Here is a 27,417-nt window from a genome sequence, read left to right as displayed (position 1 = left end):
CTTATTTATTAGGCTTTTTAGCATTAGCATTAGTAGAGGTATATGATGCAAGAAAGCAAACTTATGCAGCATCAGCCAAAAAAAAAAAAAAAAAAAAAACCACACTCCCATTTCACCTCTCCGTTTATTCCAAGTACCTGCCCAGCTCAGCCTTAAATTTATTTAGGCTATCAACTTCCACAACAAACGATGGATGTCTGTTCCATCAACCAACCACTCGCTGGCTAAAGGCAAACTTTCACACATCTATCCTACATCTGTCTTTTCTCAATTTGAATTTATGCCCTCTCAAATGATTATTCTGAGCAAGAGGAAGAATTCCATCAGCAATGAACATGTTCAAACCATTCAAGGCTTTATACACCTCAATCAGATCACCTTGCAGGTGCCTAGTCTCCAGACACTGTAATTTTCAAAACTTAAGCCTTTCTTTGTAAGAGCAACCCTTTGTTCCATTCACTAATCTTGTTGCCCTTCTCTGTACAGTCAGTCCTCGTATAGCATGATAGTTGTGTTCCTAGAAACCCTCGTTCAATGCAAAATCGTGCAATATAAACAACAGGCACTATGGGAAAAATGGGGTTAGGTGTTGACCACCCAAGATTGAACACACATTTGTAACAAAAACATTACCAAACACAATAAATAATCGTAATAAAATACTTTCGTATTTTATTACGACTAAAAAAATACGTAATAAAATATTGCTATTGCTTCTATCGTAAGCATACTTGTTTTTTTGTTTGATTTTCTATCCAAACAGATGACAGCCGTTCCATCTCTTCCAATTTGTTGTGTCTTAATCTAATCGATATTAATTACACTTTGAGTTGTTACTGCTATGAAAGTTGTTTTAATTTCTCTGCATTCTTTGTAATTCTTGGCGTTGCCTCATTTAGGCCTGTAGCACGTGCAATATCACATGGTCTTTCATTTCGCTCAAAGCATTTCACAATTTTATATTTTTTCTCTATCGACAGAGGTGGATTGGCCATAAGCCTTACCAGGGAAACCCCGGTGGGTCAGAGGCCGGTGTGATTTGGCCATAAACGCTAGTATGAGGCCACTACAAATTTTCCCAGGTAAGAATTTTTGACCCAGTCCACCTCTGTTTATCGATATTGCTTTTCTTTTTCTATCTGAATCTGTAGTGTCTTCACCAGGACGGTTCCTTTTCACAAATTTATTTTACCCATTTAGGAATTGTATTTTACCCATTTTTAGGAAATAAAGCACAATTACAAAATGAGGAGGCACGCTTGATACACATAAACAAAGCTGTGCGTGTGTAGCAACTGAATAAACAACTCACTAGCTCATATTTTACTAAAGCACATTTCTGGGGGTTACTACCATATAACAATAAAAACAATTTCCAGTTGCGTTTCTGCTAGTGGAATCTGTTATAAACTGGTAGTAAACTCGATCTAATTGCATTTGCGATAATACCGATAGATGGAATTGTGTGGGTTTTTATGCTATTATGGTGAAATGTGATTGCCCTTCACTGATATATAAAACATAAATACATTTTCAGAATCTTCTCTTCATTCCTATCATGTTGTGTTCAGTTGGGGTGATTCCACGTTCGACTGCCATTTTTTGTAAACACAAAGGCGAATCGTGCATAAGCGAATTCGGTTCGTGTTATATACGATATCGTTCCCCTATTTATAAATCATGTATGATCGAATTCGTGTAGTGTAAACACGTGTTTTATGAGGACTCACTGTTCTCATTCCAACAGCTCTACATCCTTCTTAAAATGAAGTCTACAGACCTGTGTACAGTAATCAAGGTGTGGCCTAACCATTGCCTTATATAAGGGGATAATCACCTCCTTATCCCTGCTAGAAAAATTCCTGTATATCATTGACAAGACAATATGAGCTACTCTTGCAGACCGTCTGCACTGCTCAGAAAACTTCATACCTGCACAATTACTCCCAGATCCTTTTCGTTCTCTACCACTGTCAGCGTAGTACCACAGAGTTGATATGTCACTCTGGGGTTGCTGCTTACCATACGTAGTACTTGACATTTGTCAATGTTAAACTTCATTTGCCACCTCTCAGCCCATCTGCTCAACTTTTCTAGATCCTGTTGCAGCAGCAGCATACCGTCATTAGCGTCATCAACAACCCTGCCAACCTTGTGTAAATGTGTAAATGTATCCCCAATTCACAAACAAGGATCAAAGGGTGACACAAGTAATTACAGACCTGTTAGTTTAACTTCTGTTTCAGGGAAGGTGATGGAGTCACTGGTGAAAGGAGTAATGCAAGACCATCTAGACAAGGCTGCTGCAATTATATTTCAGATAACACAGCGTGGGTTTGTTAAGGAGAAATCTTGCTTTACCAATTTAATTGGATACTATGATGTGGTAACAAAGGAACTGGATGCAAAAAATAATTCTGATATCATATACTTGGATTTCCGAAAAGCTTTTGATACTGTTGCACATAAAAGACTGCTGTTCAAATTGGAGCAGTGTGGCATTAAGGGCAAATTGTTGTTATGGATAAAGGGATCGTTGGGTGGGAAAAGACAGAGAGTGGTAATCAATGAACATTGCTCTTCATGGACTAATGTTATTAGTGAAGTCCCTCCAGACTTCAGTGTTCGGCCCATTGCTGTTTCCTATATTTATCAATGACGTTGATGAAAGCATATCAGGCCAAGTTAATGGTTAGTTTATAGATAATACAAAAGATTGGCAGGGTGGTTGATGATATTAATGACAGTATGCTACTGCAACAGGATCTAGAAAAGTTTGCAGATGGGCTGAGAAATGGCAATTGAATTTTAACATTGGTAAATGCAAAGGACTGCATATGGGTAGCAGTAACCCAGGAGTAATACCAACTGTCTGGTACTAGACAGACAGGATAGTGTAAAATGTAAAAGACCTGGGGGTAACTGTGCAATCAGATATGAAGTTCTCTGGGCAATGCAAACAGGCTACCAAAGCAGCAAATGGGGTTTTGTCAATGATATTCTGTAATTTTGCTAGCAGGGATAAGGAGGTAATTATCCCATGGTATAAGGCAATGCTCAGGCCACACCTTGAGTACTGCATAGTCTGGAGGCCCCATTTCAGGAAGGATGTAGTGCTGCTGGAATGTTAACAAAGAAGGGAAACAAGACTGGTGAGCAGAACAAAGTGGTGCTCTGATCAAAACAGGCTTCAGTTCTGCAAACTGTAGCATCTGGAGACAAGGCACCTGCACAGTGATCTGATTGAGGTGCTTACAATTTTGAATGGATTGAGCAAACTCAATTCTGATGGGATTCTTCTTCTTGCTAAGACCACACATATGAGAAGGCACAAATTCAATTTGGTGAAGGACAGCTGCAGAAAAGAACAGACTTCCATCTGTTGTTGTGGAAGTTGACAGCTTAAATAAATTCAAGGAAGAACTAGACAAACTATTAGAGGGAACAAATAGGTGAAATGGAAGGAGTCATGGGGTGGCGTTTATTTTTTTTTTTTTTTTTGGCTGATGCCATATAAGCCTTCTTTCATGCATCATTTGCCACTGCTAATGCTAATGAAAGAGACTAATAGTTTTGTGTTTTTCATTTTATGTTTATATTTTTTTCCCCTTTATTCAGCAGAATTAATAAAACTTTTGTCTCGTTGAAAATAACAGATATAAAAAATGTTTTAAATCTAAATTTTTCAAAAAAGTAACATAAATACTGCAAAGTTATTGCACTACTTATATGATACATTGTTAGTAACAGATCCAGCAGTGGTATAATCCAAGGAGTATTCAAAAACACTACAAACCTTTTTCCAGAAAAAATAAATGAATAATAATAATAATAATAATAATAATAAATACTACGGGGCTTTGTCCCCTGCTTGCTGTGCTCGCTGATTTTAATAAAATAAAATAAAATACTTGCGGTAGCTTTCGACTCTGTGTGTGTCTCTTCCTCAGCATGAATACATATATACGTTACTATATTTATATAATATCGGTGTAGATACACCACAGATAACTGTTAAAGAAAAACTACAATTGTAGTGTGAAAGGCATCATTTCAACTGTATCTCAGATTGTGCTTATCCTTCACAACGACTTACCATGTATTGCACTACCTCGAATAAGTAACACTTCACTAAAAGAGAGAAGACTACTGCCACTTATTCTCGGCAGGCATCACCCAAACGGCACCGTTTCAAAGCTAGTTGGCTTTTCATTGGTGGGTGCCTTTCACACTATGATTGTAGTTTTTCTTTAAGAGTTGTCTATGGTGTATCTACACCGATATTATATAGAATCTTAACTCTTAAAATATTATGCCTGTAAATAAACAAATAAGTTACACATGGAAATCAAGAATGGTACCACGTGGTCATGTTAGATAAACATAGCATGTGGCCACGCTTAAACAGAAGTTTGTTTTACCACAGTAAAACAAGCTTCTGTTACGTATTTTTGTATTTGTTACATATTACCATGTAACCGCATCTCTCTTCTCCCATTGGCTGAATAAATATCATTAGGAGGAAAATTATTTTAATGTATAGAAAGATTATTATTGTTGTTCTTATATTATTTCTCCCTGACTGGGTGTTCCACCAGGTGACGGGTATTGCTACCAAGTACACAGGGTAGTAGTCATGTCTGATGTTACTGTTGGCCGAGGAACTCTCTGACTATAATACAGGTGTTCAGGATTGCAACTTCCTGGAGTTCCTTGTAGGTGTTCTCTGGGAGACCTCATGCTGCTATGCTGGGTCTTTGGCACCATACCAGTGATTGACACGATGATGATGACGATCGGGATGGTCATTACTTGTTGCATATGCTACATATTTGATCTGCAGGCTTACGTTCATGTACTTCGTGATTTTCTTCTCATGGGTTTTCTGGACATTACCAGTGTTGGACACCGCTATGTCAATCAGATAGGTAGCCTTTTCCTTCTTGTCAAGAAGGGTTATGTCCGGTCTGTTGTGCAAGATTGTCTTGTCCGTTATTATGGCGCAGCCCCAGTGCAGCTTGTGGGTTAGGGTCTCTAGTACAGCCTGGGGTTCATACTTGTAATACGGTATGCTTTCTTTGATCAACTGGTATTACCTTGCTAGCTTCTGATGTATTATCCTGGCTACTTTGTCATGCCTGCAAGTATACTCAATATACTCAGCAAGTATACCTTGAATCCCGCAGTGATATGTTGGATCGGTTCTGAGGCTAGATAGCAACGTCAACATGTGTCATTCAACACTCCAGGCTCCTTGGTAATGTATTTTGTATAGTTTCTGGTATTGATTATCTGGTCTTGGATAGCAAGCACGAATCCTTCAGTCTCGGGGAAGAGCATCCTGCTCATGATCCATACATTGGAAGCCATTTTATCTATGTTATCTTGATGGAGGACGCAGTGTCTGCCATGGAGTGTCTTGGTTGCCCATCTTTCTAGCTTCGTTTGTGCCAACTGGCAGGGAAGAGACTCCTCGCTTAGGGGTATGTCGCTTGTCTATCTTCCTTATGCCTGGTTAGAGTGCTGCTGTGATTTTCTGGAAGTAATCCTTCAGGTTAGCTATCGCTGTTTTCTGCTGCTTGATGAGGTCTACCAAGCCCCTTCCTCCCTCTTTCTGAGCTACTGTCAGTCTCTCCACAGCTGACTTTAGGTGGTATTGGCGGCTCTTGGTCATCATTGTCCTTGTCTTTTCCATGATATCCGCCAGCTCGGTGTTAGTCCAATCTATGATTCCAAATGAGTACCTTAGCACTGGGACTGCATAGGTGTTTATGGTTTGAACTGAGTTCCCTCCATTCAGTTTTGCTTTCAGCAGGCTTCTCAGTCTCTGGTAGTATTTTTCCATCAGGCAGATGTTGATTTCCATGTGCTAACTGCTGAGCTTGCATCATTCCCAGGTATTTGTAAGTCTCTCCCTCTGTCGTGGCTTCAATCTCTTTACCAGTCTGCAGTTCGTAGTTCCAACCAACCAATTTCCTCTGATGCAACCTAACCTACAGATCTTGCATTTGTCTAGACCAAATTCCATCCTAATATCATTGCTGAATTCTTCAGTGATCCGGAGTAGTTGCTTGAGTTGCTTCTTGTTTGCCACCTTGCACTTTATGTCATCCATGTACATCAGGTGGTTGACAGTGTACAGGTTTTTCCTTCCTTCTTTGAGGTTATATCCATACTTGCTGCAGTTGAACATGGTGGATAGAGGGTTGAGTGCTAGACAGAACTACAGTGGGCTCAGGGCATCTCCTTGAAAGATTCCTCTCCTGACGGGGATCGGTCTGGTTCTGATGTACTCTACCTTAATGGTGGTACTCTATTTTGTCATTGTTACTTCTAGGAAGTTTGTTACTGTTGAATTGACTTTGTAAAGCTTCAGGGCCTCTATTAACCAGCTATAAGGCATGGAGTCAAAGGCCTTGCAGTAATCGCTGTAGGCTGTGTACAGGTTGCGCAGCTTCATGTAGGCTTGATCTTTAACTGAAGGATTATTATTATTAGGATGATGATTATTATTATTATAAGGTAGAAATGACAATAGATAAATGTATTGTCTGTTCTACCTAACAGCATCCCCCCCCCCAGGATAATTGGTGCCAATTTGCCAATTTAAGAGGTACTTTGGTTAATCATTGTTCAACTCACGTTTTTCACCAATAAATAATTTTTATTAATTACATTATGATTGAAATTTCATATTTAATACTTCATCTTCAATTCCTTAAATGCCGATATTCAGTTAATTCTCCAGTGGGGCAAAGACAACTTACTTGATTTCAATCTTTCTAAAACTCAGTGTTGTCTTATATCTCGCAAAAAGGATTCTTCTGCTGCTATGCTTATCTTTGGCGACACTCCGATTTCTAAGCAAAATGATATATCTCTTTTGGGGATTACCCCGACTTCTAATTTCTCTTGGCCCAAGCACATTACAAATATTGCTTCCTCTGCATCTAAAAAAAACTTAAGACGTATTGCATGCCTTTTCTACAGATACTTACATGGGCACTGTTCTTCTGAATTGGCTTCTATAATTCCAGCTCTCTCTTTCAAAACAATCCAAACACGTGCCGTTGCCAGCCAACATCCATTTACTGTCCAACTTCAAACTCACAGAACCGACTATTCATCTTCCTCGTTTATTCATTCAAATGCCGTTTTCTGGAACAACCTTCCTTCATACGTATTTCCCAAAAATTATAGTCTACAGAAGTTCAAGTCTAATGTCAACAAATATCTTCTTTCATCTTCTCAACCTCTAACCCAAGCACAGTACTAAGTACTATAGGTTCTAATACCTCTCGTGTTTGGAATTTTCATAAAAAAAAAAAAAAAAATCTCAATCAATAAACAAAATTAGAATGATACATTGAATTCTGAATATTTTTCATGGTCCAAGAAATCCTATCTATTTTACCAATTATCAAAGGAAAGGGAGGAAAAAACTGGCATTAATACACTATACAGACAGTTCCCACTTTATGAGTTCTTTTTTTTTTTTTTTTTGATTTTTTGAAGTATCAAGTATCAACAAAATTGAAAATATGAACATTAATTGCAATAAATAAATGCTAAACATTCATAAATACGGCATTTGAAGCTACGTGTACTACTGTGCGTTCATTTGTTTGTTCAAGCAGATGAGAGCATCTCACTGACTGACATACTAAAGCATGCTGACATTACAAAGGGTAGTTGTGTTGCTCTTTTCACTGTCTTGTCTTATTTCAAATTTATCCTGCTTTTTAATACTGTACAGTATGTCAAAACGAAGTAATACTACAGAGAGTGATTTTAATAAAAAAAAAAAAAACAGCAAAGAGGAATAACACTGGAAACAAAATTAGATCATAAGCAAATGTGATCTCATTATTCCTCAACATCATCCACTGATGATGATGAAGAAGAATAAACATTCTTTAATGTTTGTATGACAGAAATAATTTCTTTATTATTATAATTTGCTTGATTTTAAGGCTATCTTTTCATTTCTTTGGATAAATAAATCATTGTTTAAGCATAAACCATTGTTTTATTGACCATTATGTAACATTACTATGGTAAAATTTAATTGTTGAGAACGTTTTTAACATTATGTCTATGGGAAATGAATTCCTGTTTTACGAATTTTCGCTTTACAAGTGTGTGCTAGGAATGAATTAACTCGTAAAGTTGAGAACTACCTGTGTATCCAAAAGTACACACAGCTGCATTTAAAAATGGCTTTTAATTCAAAAACCTAATATAGTGAAAAACCTTTTTTTTTTTTTTTTTTTTTCCCCTCCTTCATATTAAGGAAGGAGATTTTTAAAAAATTAGGGTAAAGGTGGAAAAGTAGCATAGTCACATTTTGCTTCCACACATGATTTTTTCATATACCTTAATTTAATTCTTCTTGAAAAAAAAGTTAGTCATTTTCTTTTTGTACAGAATTTTCTAACAATTTATTCTCAACAAAATGTTCTAATTGATCAATACACTCATTGATTTAATTGATCAATTCCACTATTTGATAAGTTTCCAAGTAGTAATGCACACTGCTCAACATTGAACAAATTAGACAGCATTAGGAACTGGTAAAATTCCACATTTATTATTTATTTTTGTTCTGATCACTCATCATTACTGTCACTTGGAGAACTCATAGGTCACACTGTATCTAGAATGTCACTGTACATCAGCATCTGTGTCATAGTAAGGTTTTGATCCACTGTTATCTATTCATTATTAGAGAAAGAGAAACATGTGATAGTTTTGATACATGGTTGTTGTTTTTTTTTTTTTTTTTTTTTAGGTGCATTAGCAACTAAGGCCATATTGCTCCGGGAATATGCGGTGGTCATTCCCTGACCTTTCCGCATCCTCCGTATTTGGTGGCAATGGGCTCGAACCCTGGTCTAATCAAGAAGTGTGTGCTACACACTGCTGCTCCTTCCCACCGGCTACGGAGGCGCCGAATACATTTCAAGAAGGATTGGCTCTATTTCATTTTCTTTAGAAGGTTCAGCCATTGAGGTAGAACAAAATCCAATGTGTATAAAAGCTTTTTTATCATTGCTGATGTCACGAGATTACAGGCAACATTACAGAGCAAGGTGGCAGGCATCTACAGCTGCCGACACCAAAATCTTGTTTTGCTTCAATTGCAGTCAGATATATTCTCAAAAGTAATTTTCTACAGTGCAGTTTTAAATTTCTGTAAAATGTCCTGGTCACACTGGCTGCATTTTGTGGGGAAAATCAGATTGATTAAGTTAATTTTACATCAAAAAAATGGGCTGGACAATTATCAATAATCAATGCAATTTTTCTCTTTTGGCAGATGAAGCATTAATGTCAGCAGCCAATTCAAAAAAATACGAGATGTCAATCACGCTTTTTGCTTTGCAATAAATTCTACTGGGGTTTTTTTTTTTTTTTTTGTTTTTTTTTTTACATTTTTAAAGAGCACAAATTTAAACTTTTTGCTATTACAAACAAGGGAGGTTTTTCTGACCGACCAACATTGCATTGAATCATCACTGTGACCCTTTCATTTGACTTCTTGCCATCAAAGCAGTGCTCGCCTTTAAAAGAGTAATGGGCAGACAGCAATTTAAAAAAAAAAAAATCCTGTTTCATCCATGAAAAAAAACATGAATTACCCTCTTTATGATTCAAATAACAAGAAGTAAAGAATAAATGAATCAGATAATACCCTTACATGTTGGTAAAGTAAGTCATAGAAAACCCAGTTGATGTTCCAGTTGAATTTAACAGGTACTTTGCATAAATATTTACAAATGAAAGGCCCTTCATGATGAGGAGAAACCGTGCAAATGAAGCTGAGAACCACAAAATCAATGATACTGAAATTGCAGAAAATTGTTTATTAAAAAAACTTTTGAACTAAGGTTCAAAAGTTTTCAATCTCCCAGAATTTACCCAGTAATTCAGAAGAACACTGCAAGAGAGTGCAATGAACCATTAAGATTAATTATGAGGGCATTATTGGACTGAGGAGAGATTTCTGTGCAATGGAAGAAGTGCAATACTATTAAAGGAAAGAGCAAAGTGGGTAGCCACAAACTGGTCAAGTATGGCATCAGTGATAGGAAAAATCATGGAGGTAATAATCAAGGGTGATATAGGGCCATCTAGCTGGAAAGAAATTTGAAGGAAACAGCATGGTTTTCTAGAGAAAAAAAAAATCATGTTTAACAAACCTGCTTAGCTATTTTGACAAATTCATCAATGAGCAGAAAATAATGGAGGAGCTGGATGCTGCAAATAATTTAAATAATCTCAACATTGTTTATTTGGATTTTAGCAGAGCATCTGACTCAGTCTCCCACGAAGGTGACTGTATAAAATTGGAAAATGTTGAATCACTGGGAAGATCCTTAAGGCGGAAACACACTATTATCACATTACAGGACTCTTGTCATGTCACTGAAGTCATGACCGACTTCACTGAAACTGTGAAGTCGGTCGTAGAAGAAGCTTCACTATAACGTAGGGTGACCAGATTAAAAATTTGATCTCGGGGTACTCATGCTTATGTTTGGTTCATTCCTCGTTTTGGGGTACTCGCATTATATCTTAAGAAAAACGAACAATTTTAATATCAAATATTTTATTTCTATATTTTGTTGATTTTTACAAGTTCATGGAATGCAAAATTAGTCAAATTTTAATAAAATTAACCGAATTATAGCCTGTGCTTTAATTTGTTTAATTCAGAAAATTTTATTGCAAGAGTTATAAACACTAAAGGAAACTTTTAGAAATATTAACATCAAATGTTTTACATAATTGTTTACATTAGTAAAATAATAAGAGGAGTTTACCTCAATATAGTACGTAGAACACTTCCGTATGATACCCTCCAGAAATTAAAACGAAAAAACCGAAAAAATCGACAACTTACCGGTACATTAGAGGAAAATATAAATAATTAAATAATCAATTTAACACAATTCAAATCAATTCAAAACAATTAAAAATCAAATTAACGCAATTAAAAGAATCTAAAGAAAATATTCAAAACGATTTTCCTTCCTGAAGCTGACAACACTTTTCGACCGTATGTCGTGATCACAGGAATGAAAATTCCTGTGATCTCCTCTTATTATTTTACTAATATTATTATCAACGTAGAACATATTGAGTATTACAGCTCTGATTCATACTATATAATTGTTTACAATACATATTCAATAAACCTCATTTATTTTATCAAAAAGAAAATATTTACCTAGCAATACTTTTCATTTGAGCAAATTTTCTTTTAACAGTTTTTAATTTTTTAGTGCATATGCATATATGTCATTCTTCGCGTGACATATTGTGATTGGGTTTCACCAACAGTTCTCCTTCAACATTCTTTATCCCTAATTTATTTCTATCCTTTTTCCATGTGTTAAACATTAAGCTAAATACTGGCTCACTCATTGCACTTGAGTGAGGCAAAGCAAAAACGAAATTAATAATTTTTTCTGTATTACGTACTTCGTATCCATTTAAAAATTTTATCCAAATATCTGTGGTATTTTTGAGGTCTTTTTGTCTCAATATTTCTATGGAATGGTTTCAACAGAACATATTCTTCATACAGCAAATCGATATTGATATTGGGAATTTTAAATAAAAAATAGTTTGTTGCCTGAGCCTTAAAACATTACAATGAAATAAAAAAGAAGTCAAGTAGAATGTAAAAGATTACAAAGTAAGCATAATATAAATATTCTATAACCCTCTTTGTAAATAGGATAGAATGTCGGTTTTTCTTTCTTTCTTTCTTTCTTTCTTTTTTTTTCTTTTCTTTTTTTATAGTCTTTAAGGGTGCATTTCAACAACACTTTATCAACGATTAATTATTTCCTAAATAATCATCTAAACAGGATGTTTTATGATTTCTGCTTTTTTCAAATATGTTTTTATTATTATTTTTTTATTATTTTTTTTTTTTTTTGGTTGTGACCTCCATAAACGTGCTTTAGAAAAATATCACAAAAGCATTCAAAATTGGTTCTTATAATGGAACATATGAGATGAAAGTGCATTGAAATTTATATTATAAAAATGACCTTTTAGAGAGATAAATAGCTTAGTTATATAGCAAAAATTTCAACTTCTGAGGTTTTGAAACAAATTACCAAAAAAAAAAAAAAAAACATGTTATTGGGTTTAACATTACGATATTTTCACGATACCTCCATTTATTCCTATGGTATGGAAAATACGTTTTCACGATTTTTTTAAGTTTGCACCGGCCAGCAAAAACTTATGTCAAGTCGAATTTCCGTAAGTCGAGTATTACATAAACCGGGGCTGTATAACAAAGCTATTTATCTCTCTAAAAGGTCATTTTTATAATGGAAATTGCGCTACACTTTATCATTATCATATGTTCCATTATAAGAATAAATTTTGAATGCCTTTGTGATATTTTTCTAAAACACATTTCTGGAGGTCACTACCATAAAACAAAAACAATTTGCACTTTCCAGTTTATTGGGCTTTTCTGTTAGCGAAATCTATTATAAATGGGTAGTAAACTCGATCTTATTGCATTTGTGATAACACTGATAACTGGAATTCTGTGGGTTTTTACTTTACGTTATTATGGTGAAATGAGTTCCCCTTCACAAATCTTCAATCATATCAAAAACATAATTAAATTTTCAGAATCTTCTCTTCATTCCTATTTTCTTATTACAATGGTGAAGAGAAAGGGTCCAATGGAAAGTGCAAGTGTTGGCAGTACCAGGAAACGAAACAAAATTGATTTATAAATGAAGATTAAAATGATTAAGAAGTATAAAGCAGGGCAAAATTTGTCATCTATTGCACAGAATTAGGTCTCGCTGCTTCAACAGTGAATACTATTTAAAAGGACAGTGTGCTTATAAAAGAACATGTTAAAGGATCAACAGTGGTCACAAAACAGCATTCAGGTGCATTACTGAAGATGGAAAAGCTATTAATATGGATGGAAAATCAGATTCAGAAGCGAGTGCTCCTGAGTCCAATGGACATTCAAGCAAAAGCAAGAAGTATTTATGAAAATATTAAGGATAAGTACGGAGAACCCCAAGCCAAGTTCGTGGCAAGCAACGGGTGGTTTAATATGTTCAAACATCGCACTGGTTTCCAAAACCTTAAAGTATGCAGTGACATGCTGATTCTGCAGCTGCAGAGAAATTTTGTGATGTGTTGGAAAAAACCCCTTCTAAATCTTCACAGCCCTCAACTTCCGCAGCAGCGTGCTTATCAGCTGGAGAGTTAATTTTGGCAATGATGCTCGAAAAGTAAAACTTACTAACATTATGCCTGTCTCTCTTTTTATTATTTTATAATTTTGAAATTTTTGTAATTTTGTAAACTTTTGCAATTTCTTCTGCGCATGAGATAAAAAAATGGAATAAATAATTCTATTTACATGTTCGTCGAACATTTCTTTTTTGCTTCAATCAAATTTGTGAGTGCTGTATAAGCATTTAGGGAAATTCCGACTTATGTAGGTTTCCGTGGAATGCAACCCTTACGTAAGTCGGGGAGTAGCTGTACTCTGATTCACTCAGTGGATGCAAAACAATCCCAGAGAGAGAGAGAGAGAGAGAGATGACACTAATTACCAAGCTGGGTAAGCAGAGGAACAGGAAATATCTATCAAATCAAATATCTATCATACCTTTGTATTTATGGAAAAGGAAGTTATAGTCTCCACTATACAAATCAGTGGCAAAACTGAATTTGAAATATTGTATTGTATTCAGGTTGGAGGAAGCGTCTAAAGAAAGGCATTTGGAACTTGAAAGGATGCACAGATATGTCATTTGTCTAGTGAAAATAGTAAAGGGACATCTCTATGAGGAGTCACAAGAAAGATATATAGATTACAGAGCTTTGAACCTAGGTATCTCAGACACAACCTCTCCCTTAGTGCTTTTTACACCTCTTATTTAAATGTAAAAAGCACTAAGGGAGAGGAAACAAAATGATTGCTGCTGAAATTTTCACACTGAATGGAACCAAACTAGTTGTTGTTGGTGACTATTGTCAGGAAATGACAACAATATGCACAATATGACAACAACGTTGTCATATTGTGCAAAAAAGGGTAGATGGAACAGGACTATGTCTGCCATGGAATATGTCTGCCAGGGGCAAAAGCTGATGACATTGTAGAGCAGATATAATCTTTTAAGACAGAGACAGATATAATCTTTTTAATTATAATTATTACAGATATAATTATTTTTCGCTGCATTAAGGACTACTGCTATGCAAATCTATTGCATCGGCGGTTTGATCTTAGTATCATTCCGTCACATGGATTTGTTTAGCGTTTGAAATGCAGTGATTCCCTGACTATTATTGGCCTCGTGGTCCTCTGTCAAGATGGGGCATAATGGTCAGTCTATTTTATTTCATTTTATAACTTATTGTTTTCAGTTTATTTGGTCACGTAATGTTGTTAGTCCACGTTTCCACTTTAGGGAGATTTCACATAATTCGGAAACGGGTGCCTACTAGGGAACGCCGCTAAATTTCTTTTAATTGGCTTAATTTTATAAATTACTTTAAGAATGTTGCTTCAACACTACCCTTTTCTTTATCCCCCCCCCTATTTTTCTGTTCTTTTGTTATTTTATTTGGTTAAGTTCATTTTCACTCTACTGGTTTGCCATGCTACTGGCAAATATCCTATTTTAGCTTATTATAAGCAACAAGAAGTGGATTGTGCTTTTCTGCTGCCACTGATGTTAGTTTTTCTACTATTTTCTTATTTATTTTTATCTCTCTATTTAATTTTTGGATTAATTGGAATATATATATAAAGAAAAATAGTTGTATATTTTTAATTAGTTCAATTAAAAACTTTATCTGGTGACAGCAATGAAGTAGCAGCACATAAGAAAAGAAAACATAAAAGGAAGAAAAAAATGCATGCTATTGTACTGTAAAAACTGATATGTATTTCGTAGCCTTGGTTATTAAACTTGACTTCATTGGTGCCGATCTCTTCGCCGCTTCTCGTATTCTGTCTTTGTCCTTTATTATTGTGTTCACTGTTGACACTGACAAATCTAAATTCTGCACGATACTTATTAATGTTTGACCATTTTCATACATCTTTATTATTTTAATTTTCTGATCCGAATCCTTTTCCAAATTCCTTTTCTTTTCTTGGTGAATTTACTAGTACCATTGTCACTTATTCTCTCAGTGGCACCATGATAATGGTCAAAATGAAATTTTCTGTAAAGAACTTCACAGGGATAAGGCGGAAACACCACTCTATGCATTGTTCTTTGGTCAGGAGTCTCCTCTGCTCCACTCAACAGATTTCTTGGGACACAGTATTGGCTCCTGAGATGGTTAAACAGGGTGATGAGCCACCCTTTTACCATCTCTCAGAGTGTGCTCTACGCAAACCTCGGCATGAAAACATAGGAAACAATCATCAAGGAGAGGAATCTGCACAAACTGGCACAACTCCTTTGTGGCCGAATAGATTCACCTGACATCTGGGATTTGGTGCACTATGGTCATAGTTGCCGATGCGCCCAATAAATCCCGAAACAAACAAACAAACAAAAGACATCTGGGAAGTGACGACAAACCCAAGGACCACCAAACAAACCCGGCACAGTGCAGTGCAACACCTTGTCAACAATCTTCACTACAAAACCTGCAATACCTAAGATCAGTGTTTCCGGCGAATACCTTCAGACCATATAACTCCCTCGGAATTGATACCTCGGCTTTCTGCAGCTTGAAGCGATACAGACAGGACACCCTGAAAGAAGCGTATAAACAAGAACTATTGACTGTACTGCCTTCACAGTTTTGAAACTTCAGTGTTATATTCTATGTTAGCTTACTTGTAAATAGAATGTGTTTTCCTTTCTTTTAATTCAATCAATGTAATCGCTTTAAATATTTATAATGTACACCCCTCTAGCTGAACCAGGCTGTTCCAGGGGTGCCCGCTGATGTGAAATAAAAAGATGCTAATAAAAAATAATAATTATCACCTCAAGCAAGCTAACATTTTACTAAATTCGCATTTCTGGAGATCACTACCATAAAACAATAAAGACAATATGTACTTTCCAGTTTATTAGGCTTCCTGTTAGTGCAATCTATTATAAACGGGTAGTAAACTCGATCTTACTGCATTTGTGATAATACCGATAGCTGGAATTGTGTGGGTTTTTACGTTATTATGGTGAAATGTGTGTCCCCTTCACTGAAAGGCACCTCCGTAGCCAGGCGGGCAGGAGCAGCAGTGTATAGCACATGCTTCTTGATTAGACTGGAGTTCGAGCCCATGACCACCAAATACAGAGGATGCGGAAAGGTCAGGGAATGACCACCACATATCCCCAGAGTAATGTGGCCTTAGTTGCTAATGCTCCTAAAAACCAAATAACAATAACAAACTTCACTGAAATCTTCAGTCATATAAAAAAAAAACAAATTAATTTTCAGAATCTTCCCTTCATTCTTATTTTTTAAGTTTGTTACTCCATATCTCACTTGTGCAATTTGTGCATGCTGTGTTCGTTATTATTGATTGCTTTTTTTTTTTTTTTTTTTACTGTTTTAAATTTTACGATCCTAAAAATAAAAAAAATTTACATAAGTCTGAAGTTACGTAAGTCAGGGACTTACTGTACTATCATATTTGTAGAGACCCAGCTAAAGAAATTTAATGATGTAATTAATAAAACAATTCTTAATTTTTCCTCAAAAACTTGAATCATGGCAATTTTGAAATCATTTTAAAGTCAGCACTCAAAAACATGAAAAAACCTATTATATTTTTTAAAAAGGAAAAAAGTTAAGTTTGCTGTCCCATATAATTATAATGCATTTGGCATTAATTGAGTCAATTATTTTGAATTCTGAAGCTATTTTGAATTTTATTTGAAGTGTTTTTCACAATTTTCCTGAAGTAAGTTAAGTGCAGGACTTAACAACCAGGTGATGATATATTTTTACAAGTTAAGTTCTGCACTCATAGATGCCAATTTGCTCACCAAGGAAGGCATTTTAGGAAGCCCTAAAATGGCATATTACAATTGCAAGCATTATAAATAAATAGGAATATATTTCTTAAAAAGCCACACTGTTTATTCATTATTGTAAAGCTGGTCAACTTGCAGCAATTTGCCTTGCAACATCAGTTGCTTCATGCATTTCTAGTAAACTTTATTTGCCCTTTCACCATGTATAAAATTAAGCTTTTTCTCTACACATACACATCATTGTTATAATACTATATCATGAAGCTTATTAGGCTCTACATTATCAGGAATCAGAAATAAATTTCTTAAACATTTACCAAAAAGCTATATGCTACATTATTTGGTATGAAGTATGCTTTGGGTAACTGATAAATACAACTATAATACTTCAATGTTCTTACCATCTTTCTTTTTACTTTTTGTAAGAGTAATTTTAATCGCTTGAGTTTCTGTACAATTAGGGGACAGAAGGACTCTTCGTTTGATTACCTTAAAAAAATAAAAAATAATAATTATTGTTAAAACATTTAACCATTTATAAATATACAGGGATGTTCTTAAATATATTCCTTTCAGGATGCTCCCATAGGACAACACTCATTCAAAAATGCCTAATCAACATGGGCCATTAAAATGAATTTTTTGTTATGGAGATATATATAGTCAAGACTTGATAATTAAACACACTACACTACACTGCATCGTGTGAACATAATTTAAACCATTTAATTAATTAATAACTGATCATCAGTTGGGGGGAGGGGGAACTTGTTTAGATATCTGCATAATGCACAATACTCTGATTACGCCTTGCCAGACGCAAAGAATCTAAAGAAAGCAAAGAGATTAAGAAGAAACTGTATTGACATAAAGAGTCAGGAACACAGCCTCTGAACTCCTGACTTCTTTATCCCAAGAACAGTTTCTTCCGTGTCCTTTAGCCTCTTTGTATCTGCTAAGATGTAACTAAAGGATTCTGCATTACATAGATATCTAAACTTTTACCATAGTGTTTCAAAATCTTTGGAATGCTGAAATATATAATTATTAATTAATTAAACTGTCTCAATTATGCCGCTAATGCATTGTAGTGTGTCATTCCCAAATTAGTTGTTTCTGCATTCATTGCCACTTCCTACAATTCTCTCATACTGAATAGTTAAAATTGGACTGAAAATGCTATTTTTATCCCTGGCCCCACACAGTTGTAGTGAAAAGTTTCATTTCTGCCACTGTGTGCAGCTAATCTCAAAATATAAACAGTCAAAGTATAACAATATGCATCACAGGAAAAGTAAATGCAACAATATGAACAGATATACCTTAATAAATTACCTCCATGGGTTTGGCAAATTAGATAATCCATCTGATGTGGCTGCTGAATTGAAAAGGTACTTTTGATCGATCATTAAAATAAAATACCCTGCAGAGTAAGCAGAGTGAAGAGGAGTAATATGAAATCAGCAATATTGAAATTATAGAAGATAAGAAAAATATTTGAGCCTAAATGTTTTGTAAGGGTACTATTTTGGATGACAGCATAGGCCTAATAATTTTGAAGAAGTGTAAGAAATTGCACTGAACCGCTACAGTTAATTATGGGGGAAATCAGACTTCAGAAAGATTCCTTCAGATTGGAAAATTGCAAGCATATCAACAAATAAGGCAATTCTAAGGGTAAAGTGGATAATTACAGACCAGTCAGCCTGACAGCAGTATCAAGGAAAAAATCAATGGAAACAATAATCAAGAGTACAATACAGAGGCTTTATCCCCCCCTTCTTTTTTTAATGAAAACCCCAAACACAAAAAGGTATTAGAACCTACAGTACATAATACTATGTACCAACTGAAAGTTGAGAAGATGAAAAGTTACTTGTTCACATTACACTTCAATTTCTGTAGATTGTAATTTTCAGGAAATACACATGAAGGGAGATTGTTCTAGAAAACAGTAGTTTAAGGGATAACTGAGGAAGAAGGAAAGTTGGTTTGTGAGTTCTAAGTTTGAGGGTAAATGGATGTTGACAGATTGTGTCACACATTCGGACTATTTTGGAAGAGAGGGGGGAGGGTAATAATTATACAAGCCAATTCAGAAGTGTCCATGGAAGTATCTACAGAAAACATGCAGCAGAAACAGAACATCTATATGGAGAGAATGTGTAAGAGATGGGCCATTAATTAACCTAACTATCCTCTTTTGAATGGAATCCACGAGCCTAAGAGAGGTTATGGGGGCACTGCCCATGGGAACCATATTCCCTTTAAGGAAGGAAAGATTTGTGATATTTCCACAGAGTGGACAACTATTTGAAAATCTCAAATCATTTGGTGTTTTGGTGTTACGTTCAGAAGAAACGTAACACCAAAAGCAAAAGAGAAAACCCAGTTTTTTAGAATCAGAGGAAGCAATATTTGTAACATGCTTTTGCCAAGAGCGATTAGAAGTCAGGGTAATCCCTAATAGAGATATGCAATTGGGTCTATAAATCTGAGTGTCATCAAAGATAAGTATAGGAGCAAAGGAATCCTTTTTGTGAGATATAAGACAAGACTGAATGTTAGAAGTATTGAAATTAACTAAGTTGTCCCCATTTGGAGAATTAAGTAGAGCTCAGCATTTAAGGAATTGGTAGTGGATATTTGAGAAGGTTTAGCTGTTTGTGCAGGACAAGGTCGCCCAAACTGGAAGGTGAAAGGCAATGTGTTATCATCAGCAAAACTATGAATAGGATTTCCTGTCAATGGAAAGCCATTAATATATAAGAGGAAAGAAGATTGGGAGAAAGAACTAAACCTTGGGGAACACCAGCAATAGTCGAGAAGTTAGAAGATGGAGAGCCATCTTCTAACCTACAGTGAGTGATCAGAGATAAAACTGGACACCCCCCCTCCCCCAATTACAAAAAACAGTCAGCAACCCATAAGATGGAAGCTTATTTAGAAGAGACCTTCATGCTAAACATGATCAAAAGCCATTGAAATGTCAAGGGAAACTGCTTGAGTTTCAACTATTGAATTTGTTCATAGGTAGATAACATAGGCCAGTATGTCACTAATGGAATCTATATTTGGTGATGAATGATCAAATGGAAAGCCTCAAGATAGTTTAGGAGTTGGCAGTTGACGGGTTTCGCCATTACTTTAGAAATGGTAGAGGTGAGTGCATTGGGATGAAAACTGGATGGCAGGAGTATGTCACATTTTTTTAGGAACTGGCTGAATATTAGAAAATATTCAAATGGAAGCAAAAACACCAGTGAAATAAGAGATGGTAATAAGGTGACACAGAAAAGGAGTGAACTCAGAAGTACATGTATTGACACAAATTGGAGAAATACTATCAAAACTTTGCAGCTTTCTTGGCATCAAGATTTTTTCTAAATTCTGCTGACACTGTTTTTATAGAAGACCATAGGAGTCATTAAGTGGAATGTACTGGGGATGGTAGGAGGTGGTTTACCCAGGTAGTCAACACAAGAAAAGAAGAAAGTTAAAAAAAAAGTAGGATGCTAGCAGATTGTTTTATCTTTAGCTGAGGTGGCAAATAGAACCATCAGGTTTTACCAGAGGTGAGAGTACAGCTGGAAAAAAGTTGCGTCCAACAGTTTTGACAAGAGACCAAAACACTCAACTACCGTTTCAACAAGAAGCAAGTGTTCTAGTCTTAGTCTGTTCAAAATATAGTTTTGACTGATTAATAATTACTTTACACTTGTTGCAAGCTATGGTAACAGGCAGAAAATGAACCTGGAAATCTGGATGCAAATCAATTTAAATATGCAACATTCTTATCTTGAACAGCCTTAGCCCATTTATTAGAAAACCAAGATTTAGATTAAGGATGACATTTTAAGGTGGAGTGAAATATAGAATTTCATCTCTAAAAGAGTAATTTGACTGCATTTGACTGTTCGCATTTGTGGTGGACAGACGTATCTCGGTGGTGCTCTTCATAGTAATTACAGAGAATTAGGGATTAGTGGAGTAGAGTAGAATTACAGAGGTTTAAATATTGCTTTTAAATAATTTATTTCCTATATTGTAAAGCTTATTTTGATATAAGTTTTTTTTTTCCCTGTAATAGTTTGATTTTTATAATATTATAAATATAATTTTTTGAAAGTTACTTTCATTAATATTTAGTAAATATTACAATGGTTGTTACAAGATCTGCCTTGAACACTTCGTCTGACGGTATCATGACTCACATGGAAATAGCTGATGGTGATTTCCAGGTGAGTCGTGATTTTATCCTTTGCAGAACCTGTGGCATGTATTCCAAGGTCGACCTAGTGGATAATCATAGCTCATCTGGTGATTCTTTTCATTTTCACCGTTTTAAGTTAAAAAGTCATTGTTAGAAAAATTTGAGTCACTGAAAATTTGGGTGCTTGCCCTTAAGAATAATGTAACTGGGAGCTCATCATGGACGCAAGACTCTAGTAACCTACCAAGTGATGCACTCCCAATTTGGGCCCCAGAACAGAATAACCAAGTACAAGCTACTCTGGTTCAAAAGGACTTAGTTCTATTGGGAGACCCTATTGTCGGGGAAATATTTTTTTGTAATAAGGATAGGTGGACTAGAACCAGGGTATGTCTGTCGGGAGCAATAATCAATGATGTCACCAACAGATTGTTAGATTTTAAGGAGGGTAAAGAGAATATTAATATTCATGTAGTGACTAATGATATTAAGCACACACAATCTGACGATTTGTTACACAAATATAGGACCATGCTGAAGAAATGCCATGAGTCAAGTCACAATATCTATGTGTCTGCAATTCTGCCCAGACATGACAGGAGGGTTTATATGATGAAACCCTTGTGGATTAACTCAAGACTTGAAGAACTCTGCAAGGCTTTTGGGAAGAAATTTTTATCAGCTCGGCCTGCACTTGTAGGTAGAAGGAATCTGTTTTGTAGAGATGGAATTAAATTTAAACAAAGGTGGTGCAAAGGATACCTTAAAGGTTCAGGGAAACTGGTGGTTTGGGGAGGGGGGCTAATATAGATATGCATTTATCTGATAATACTGGTCAAAGTAACACTTGCATATTCCTCAAGAGTTCTTGTTTGTTACTGCAACAGAACATATTAACAAGATGTTCTGAGGGTAGAAAATTTCAAAAATGAGCGTGTAGCTAATGCCAGCAAAGTGAGCTTAAATAGCTTTAAGGGGGTGTGTCAGGGTAGTTAACTATACAAGAGCACCAAGTCTTAATTGTTTATACAGTACTGTCGGAAGTGTTGTCAATAAAATGAGTGAATTTGAACTGCTGGTTAGAACAAGTAATGCTGATATAATAGGGCTTACAGAAACGTGGTGACGCCCAGAGATAGAGGATTATGAGTATCAGCACAGTATGTATAATGTTTTTAGGAAGAACAAGACAGATAGATAGGGTAGTGGGGTCATGCTTCTTATCAAAAGCAGCCTGAGAATGATGAAAGCTTTCCGGGATTCAGACATTTTGCATGCTAGCATAGAATAAGTTGGTGTGAGACAGTTGGAAGCAAAGGTATAATGAGAATGGGAGTAATCTACAGGCCAGGCGATTGTGAAAATTATGATGAGAGCATCTACATGCAAATGGAATGGGCAAGTAAGTATGAATGTCTTATTATCGGTGATTTTAATTTACCTCTAATTGATTGGAGCAAATTGGAAGGAAACTCCACATGGGGGACAAAATTTTTAAATCAACTAGATGATTGTTATTTGAATTGACATGTCAGGGAAAGTGCTAGGGAAAAGAATTTCTAGACTTGATCATCACCCATGACCCAGACATGTAAACGTGTTTTTGTAAAAGGCGGCTCCTAGAACGTCGGTTCACCTCCACCTCTTATCTCTGTGAAGAACAGTATCACTACAGATGGGCCAGATATGTGAGTGACCTAGGTTTATGTGTATTATGTGTGTGTTCTGTTGTTGTGTCTGACCTGGAGAGCATCAATCACCTGGAGAGATGATTCTGGGTACTCGTCCACACCATGGGAAGGTGGGCTAGTCCCAATTGTGCTTGTGCTTGTAGTGTCTCAATTCGAGACTCTGACCCACTTGATGTTGCCAAAAGGTGGGCCAGATTCCTCCATGGGCCTACTCCAGAGGAGAAAATAAAAAAAATAATAATAAAAAATTTCCCATGGTGTATTTATAACACCATGAGAAAAAAGGTTCTCATGGTGTATTTAAAAAAATGAAACAACAAATAAAACAGAAAAAAAAAAGAGATGAGAAAGAAACAACAGAAGAAAAAAAGCAAAGAGGAAAAAAGATGAAAAGGGGAAAAAAAGGAGAAAGAAGAAGAAAGAAACAACAAAAAAAAAGGAAACACAGAAGGGGGTGGGGGGACAAAAAAAAGATGAATAGAAAAAAAAAAGAGAAGAGGGGGAAATGTTCACGTGGTGCATTTATATATATTAAAAAAAGAAAGAAACAAAGAAAGAGAGGTTTAGTTGAAGTCAGTTTGTTGATGTTTTGCAATCAGTGACTTCAACTGGACTAAGACTTCTGTGGCAAAGGCTTGGAAGGCAGCGATGTTAGTGAGGTGCTGATAAATTTATGGACCTGGTCTGGGAAGATATTCAGGGATCTTGCTCTTGAGGCAGTCTCTGTATTCTTGATACTGGATACATTCAAATAATAAGTGGTGCCAATTTTTGCTCTGCCCACAGAAGCATAAGTTAGTATTTATAAGCCCAAATTGATGAAGTTTTTCATTAAATGATCCATGCTCAGTTATAGGGAACAAGGATTCAAGACTGAGAGAAAACCAGACTATTCTTTTTGGGCATCACAAAGGTCACATCTGAGGAAGAAAATTTCTGGTCACCACATCCCCACGGCTGAGGTGTCCCATCAGGTCTACCACACATTAATAAGCTCATTACGCATAGAGCTTTCTCTCTTTTAACATCTGTATTTAAGGAGAGTTCTATGTCAAGGATAAAGGTAGGAATGCCTTTCCTGAGTCAGTAGCAAAGACCTCTATAGATTATGTATAAGTCAAATGGAAGGGTGCCTGTCATTACTTGGATTGCAGCTGTGGAGACTGTACAGCAGACCTGATGGGTTGCCAAAATCATTCCTCTGAATAAAATTGAGTTCTATCTCATTTTGGTGATAGGAAGCCAATGAAACCGAGCTCCAGCTGCAAAGGAGACAATTGGGAGAAAAATGGCCTTGTAGTAGAGCAGCAGGTACACCTTGATAGTCCCCACTCTCTCCTGAATAATCTTACAATGGAGGCTGTGAACTTCTTGGTCTTTGCACTGAAGTGCTGAAGATGTGGGAGGAATGATAGCTGGTGGTCGATTACCACTCCAAGGACTTTGGTTTTGTCAACAAAAGGTATTTGGATTCTGTTGATTTTGACCTTACGCAGATCAAGCCTGGTTTTAAAAACCATCATTTTGGATTTGTTAGGATTTATCTGAAGTTTGTTAAGCGATGTCCAAGAGGTGAGGTTATTGAGGACCCGCTGTGCTGTTGATTCAAGTGCTGCTCTGGCGTGTCCAGTGACAATAATAGTAAGATCACTGAATATGATGATTTTGGGTTTTTCAAAATCATCATTGCCTTGTGGAGATTGCCTTAGTATATACAGGGTGATTCACTACCAGTGCGAAAAACTTGCAGGAGGTGTAGGGGGCACAAAGACTAATCGGAATCACATAGCATTGCAGGGTCCGAAATGCCTTCGTCATGTGGTAGAGGACGTTAAATGGGAGGTCGTATGAACAGCGATCCCGCTGGAAGACAGCATTTGCGAACCGGTTCCCGAGGCAGTAGGATGGACGAGTATTCAAACGTTGAACTGGCTGACATGCACCTCGTGTATGGAGCTGCGGACTGTAAAGGGCGTGCCGCTCTGCGCTTGTACCAGGAATGTTTCCCACACAGGCATGCTCCTCATCATACGATTTCGCACATGAGACTGGTTGTTTCACGAGAGGTACCATGAATCGAGAGCGAACGACGAGGACACCAGACAATGACGAGAATGACCTACGTCTTGCAGAAGGCAATCCCGAGTACAAGTACTCGAGCGATAGGCCAACGATTGGGCGATTGGGTATTTCCCAATCCACTGTATGGAGGATACTGTCAACAAACCAAATGAGTTCATACCATCTGCAACGCGTCCAATCATTGGAGCCTGCGGATTATCCACTCTGGAGGACTATTGCTACTTGGTTTCTTCAACAGAAATGATTCGCAAATGCTGACTTCCAGCGGGATCGCTGTTCACGCGACCTCCCGTTCAACGTCCTCTACTGCATGACGAAGGCATTTCGGACCCTGCAATGCTATGTGATTCCAATTCGTCTTTGTGCCCCCTACACCTCCTGCAAGTTTGTCGCACTGGTAGTGAATCACCCTGTATATATATATTCAAATGTTGCCAAAGGCTCCTCGAAGTCGATGAAAATGGCTAGTTTATACTTTGATTGTGATGTTTCCAGGTGCAGGATCAGGTCGGTGAGGCATTTTCACATGACCTGCCCTGGGTAAAGCCATATTGAGCTGGAGAGATCAGATTATTCGAAAAAAATAGATTGGTGATACAGAGGGCCATAAGTCGCTCCAAAGTTTCCCCCAGGTTTGCCAAACGGGCAATAGGCCTGAAGGAGCTAGGATCAATTGTTGGTTTGTTAAGCTTGGCAATGAGGTGTAGCAGCACTACCTGCCAAAGTTGGGAGAACCTCGATTGGTGTAGGCATTTGTTGTATAGTAAGAGCAGATGTTCAGGCTTTAGCTAATGATATCTAATTACAAAGGCATACTCAATTAGATCCAATCCAGGGCATTTTTTGACATTTACCTTTTTAAGGGCAGCACCCAGTTCTTGACTTGTAAATGGCTTGGCTTGTGTTGCAGTTGCATATGCAGCATTCTCTTTATGAATGGTTTTGTGTGCAGAGAGATCATCTAGGGGGTTGTCATCGGGGAAAAGCTCATTTATTATTGCGTTTACTGATTCAGTCCAGTTGGCAGTTTCGATCTGATCCATCTGTATAGTTCCAGAGATGTCTGATGTAAAGGTTTTATCCCATGCAATTTTATAAAGCAGCCCCCATGGGTTTGAGTTACCCTTTTTTCAAGCACAAAACTGGACCAGATTTCCCTTTTCCTGGTGGAGATTGCCTTAGTATATATATTTTTCTTATTTCTATACTCTCTAATGAGCTGGGCTACATCTGGCATAGGCCAGTCTCGGTGGTTCTGGTAGTTTTTACGTGCTTGGTGAACTTCCTTTCTGAGCTTTCAGAGATCAGGAGTCCACCATGCACAAGGTCTGTGGCAAGGAACTTTCTTTCTTGTGGATGTATAGAAAGCTTTAATGATCGATCTTTGGATATTTCACCCATGACCCAGATGACATAATAAGGCTGACAGTACAGGAACTAGTACCAGGAAGTGATCATGGAGTTCTATGGTGTACGATAAAGAGAGAGAGAGGTAGCAGTAGTTAAAAACAAAGAAATGGGTTATAATTTCAAGAAAGGAAATTACGACAGCTTAAGGTGCTACTTGGCCTCTATTAACTGGATAGATATCTCACAGGGAGCGAATACAATTGAATTACAGTATACTTTTAAAACATTAATCACAGAATCCTTGAATGCATAAATACCATTTAAAAAAATACTCCATGAGGAGGATTCCAAGTTGAATGAATAATGAAGTTGCCAGATTACTTGAGCAGAAAAATACGGCATGGAAAAGATAAAGAGCTATAAAAAGTACTGAAGCCTATAACAGCCACAAATTGATCTGAAATAGTGCCACAGAAAAGGTTAGGCAGGCAAAGGCAGATTATGAGAAATCGCTGGCAAAGAGTGGGGATAAGAATTCTTCACATATATAAATGCAAAGAATAGAAGGGTAAATCAGATAAGACCCTTATGTAATGGATGTGAGATAGTATTAGATACCCCAGCTGATGTTGCAGATGAACTCAACAGTTACTTTGCATATATATTTACAGAAGAAAAACCTTTATGTCAAAAAGAAATTATGGGAATGAAGTTGAAAAATATGTAATTAATGATATTGAAATTTCACATGATAATTTAACAAAAACTTTTGAGCTCCTGGGGTTATTATTATTACTATTATTATCATCATCATTAGCCATATGGTACAAGGTTGATGGCATATACCCTATAATCTTAAGAGATGATGCAAGTGAGTGCATTGAACCATTGCGGCTAATTATGAGAACATCACTGGACTCGGGGATGATTCCGTTGGATTGGAAAAGTGCCAATGCACAAGGGTTCTAAGAGTGAAGTGGGAAATTACCGACCGGTCAGTCTAACTTCAGTAGTAGGGAATATCATGGGGGGGCAGTGATCAAGGATGGAATTCATGACCATT

At 36.5% G+C, this 27,417-nt stretch overlaps 1 protein-coding gene across 6 annotated transcripts in view; it reads right to left on the bottom strand.

The window, feature by feature from the left end:
* LOC150091482 (tight junction protein ZO-3-like) overlaps positions 1-27,417 on the bottom strand; it is a 549,427-nt gene that overhangs the window by 302,528 nt on the left and 219,482 nt on the right. For all 6 annotated transcript variants that reach the window (XM_090375872.1, XM_090375842.1, XM_090375863.1 and 3 more), the window contains exon 5: positions 17,420-17,507. In XM_090375872.1, coding sequence (XP_090231998.1) covers positions 17,420-17,507 — 88 coding nt within the window. The remainder of the gene's footprint in view (positions 1-17,419; positions 17,508-27,417) is intronic.

This window comes from Mastigoproctus giganteus, chromosome 1 (genome assembly GCF_048544385.1).
Source record: "Mastigoproctus giganteus isolate SK-2022 chromosome 1, ASM4854438v1, whole genome shotgun sequence".
Classification (NCBI taxonomy): Eukaryota; Metazoa; Arthropoda; class Arachnida; order Uropygi; family Thelyphonidae; genus Mastigoproctus; species Mastigoproctus giganteus.
Note: the sequence above shows the minus strand (reverse complement) of the source record. Positions and strands in the feature narration are given on the sequence as shown.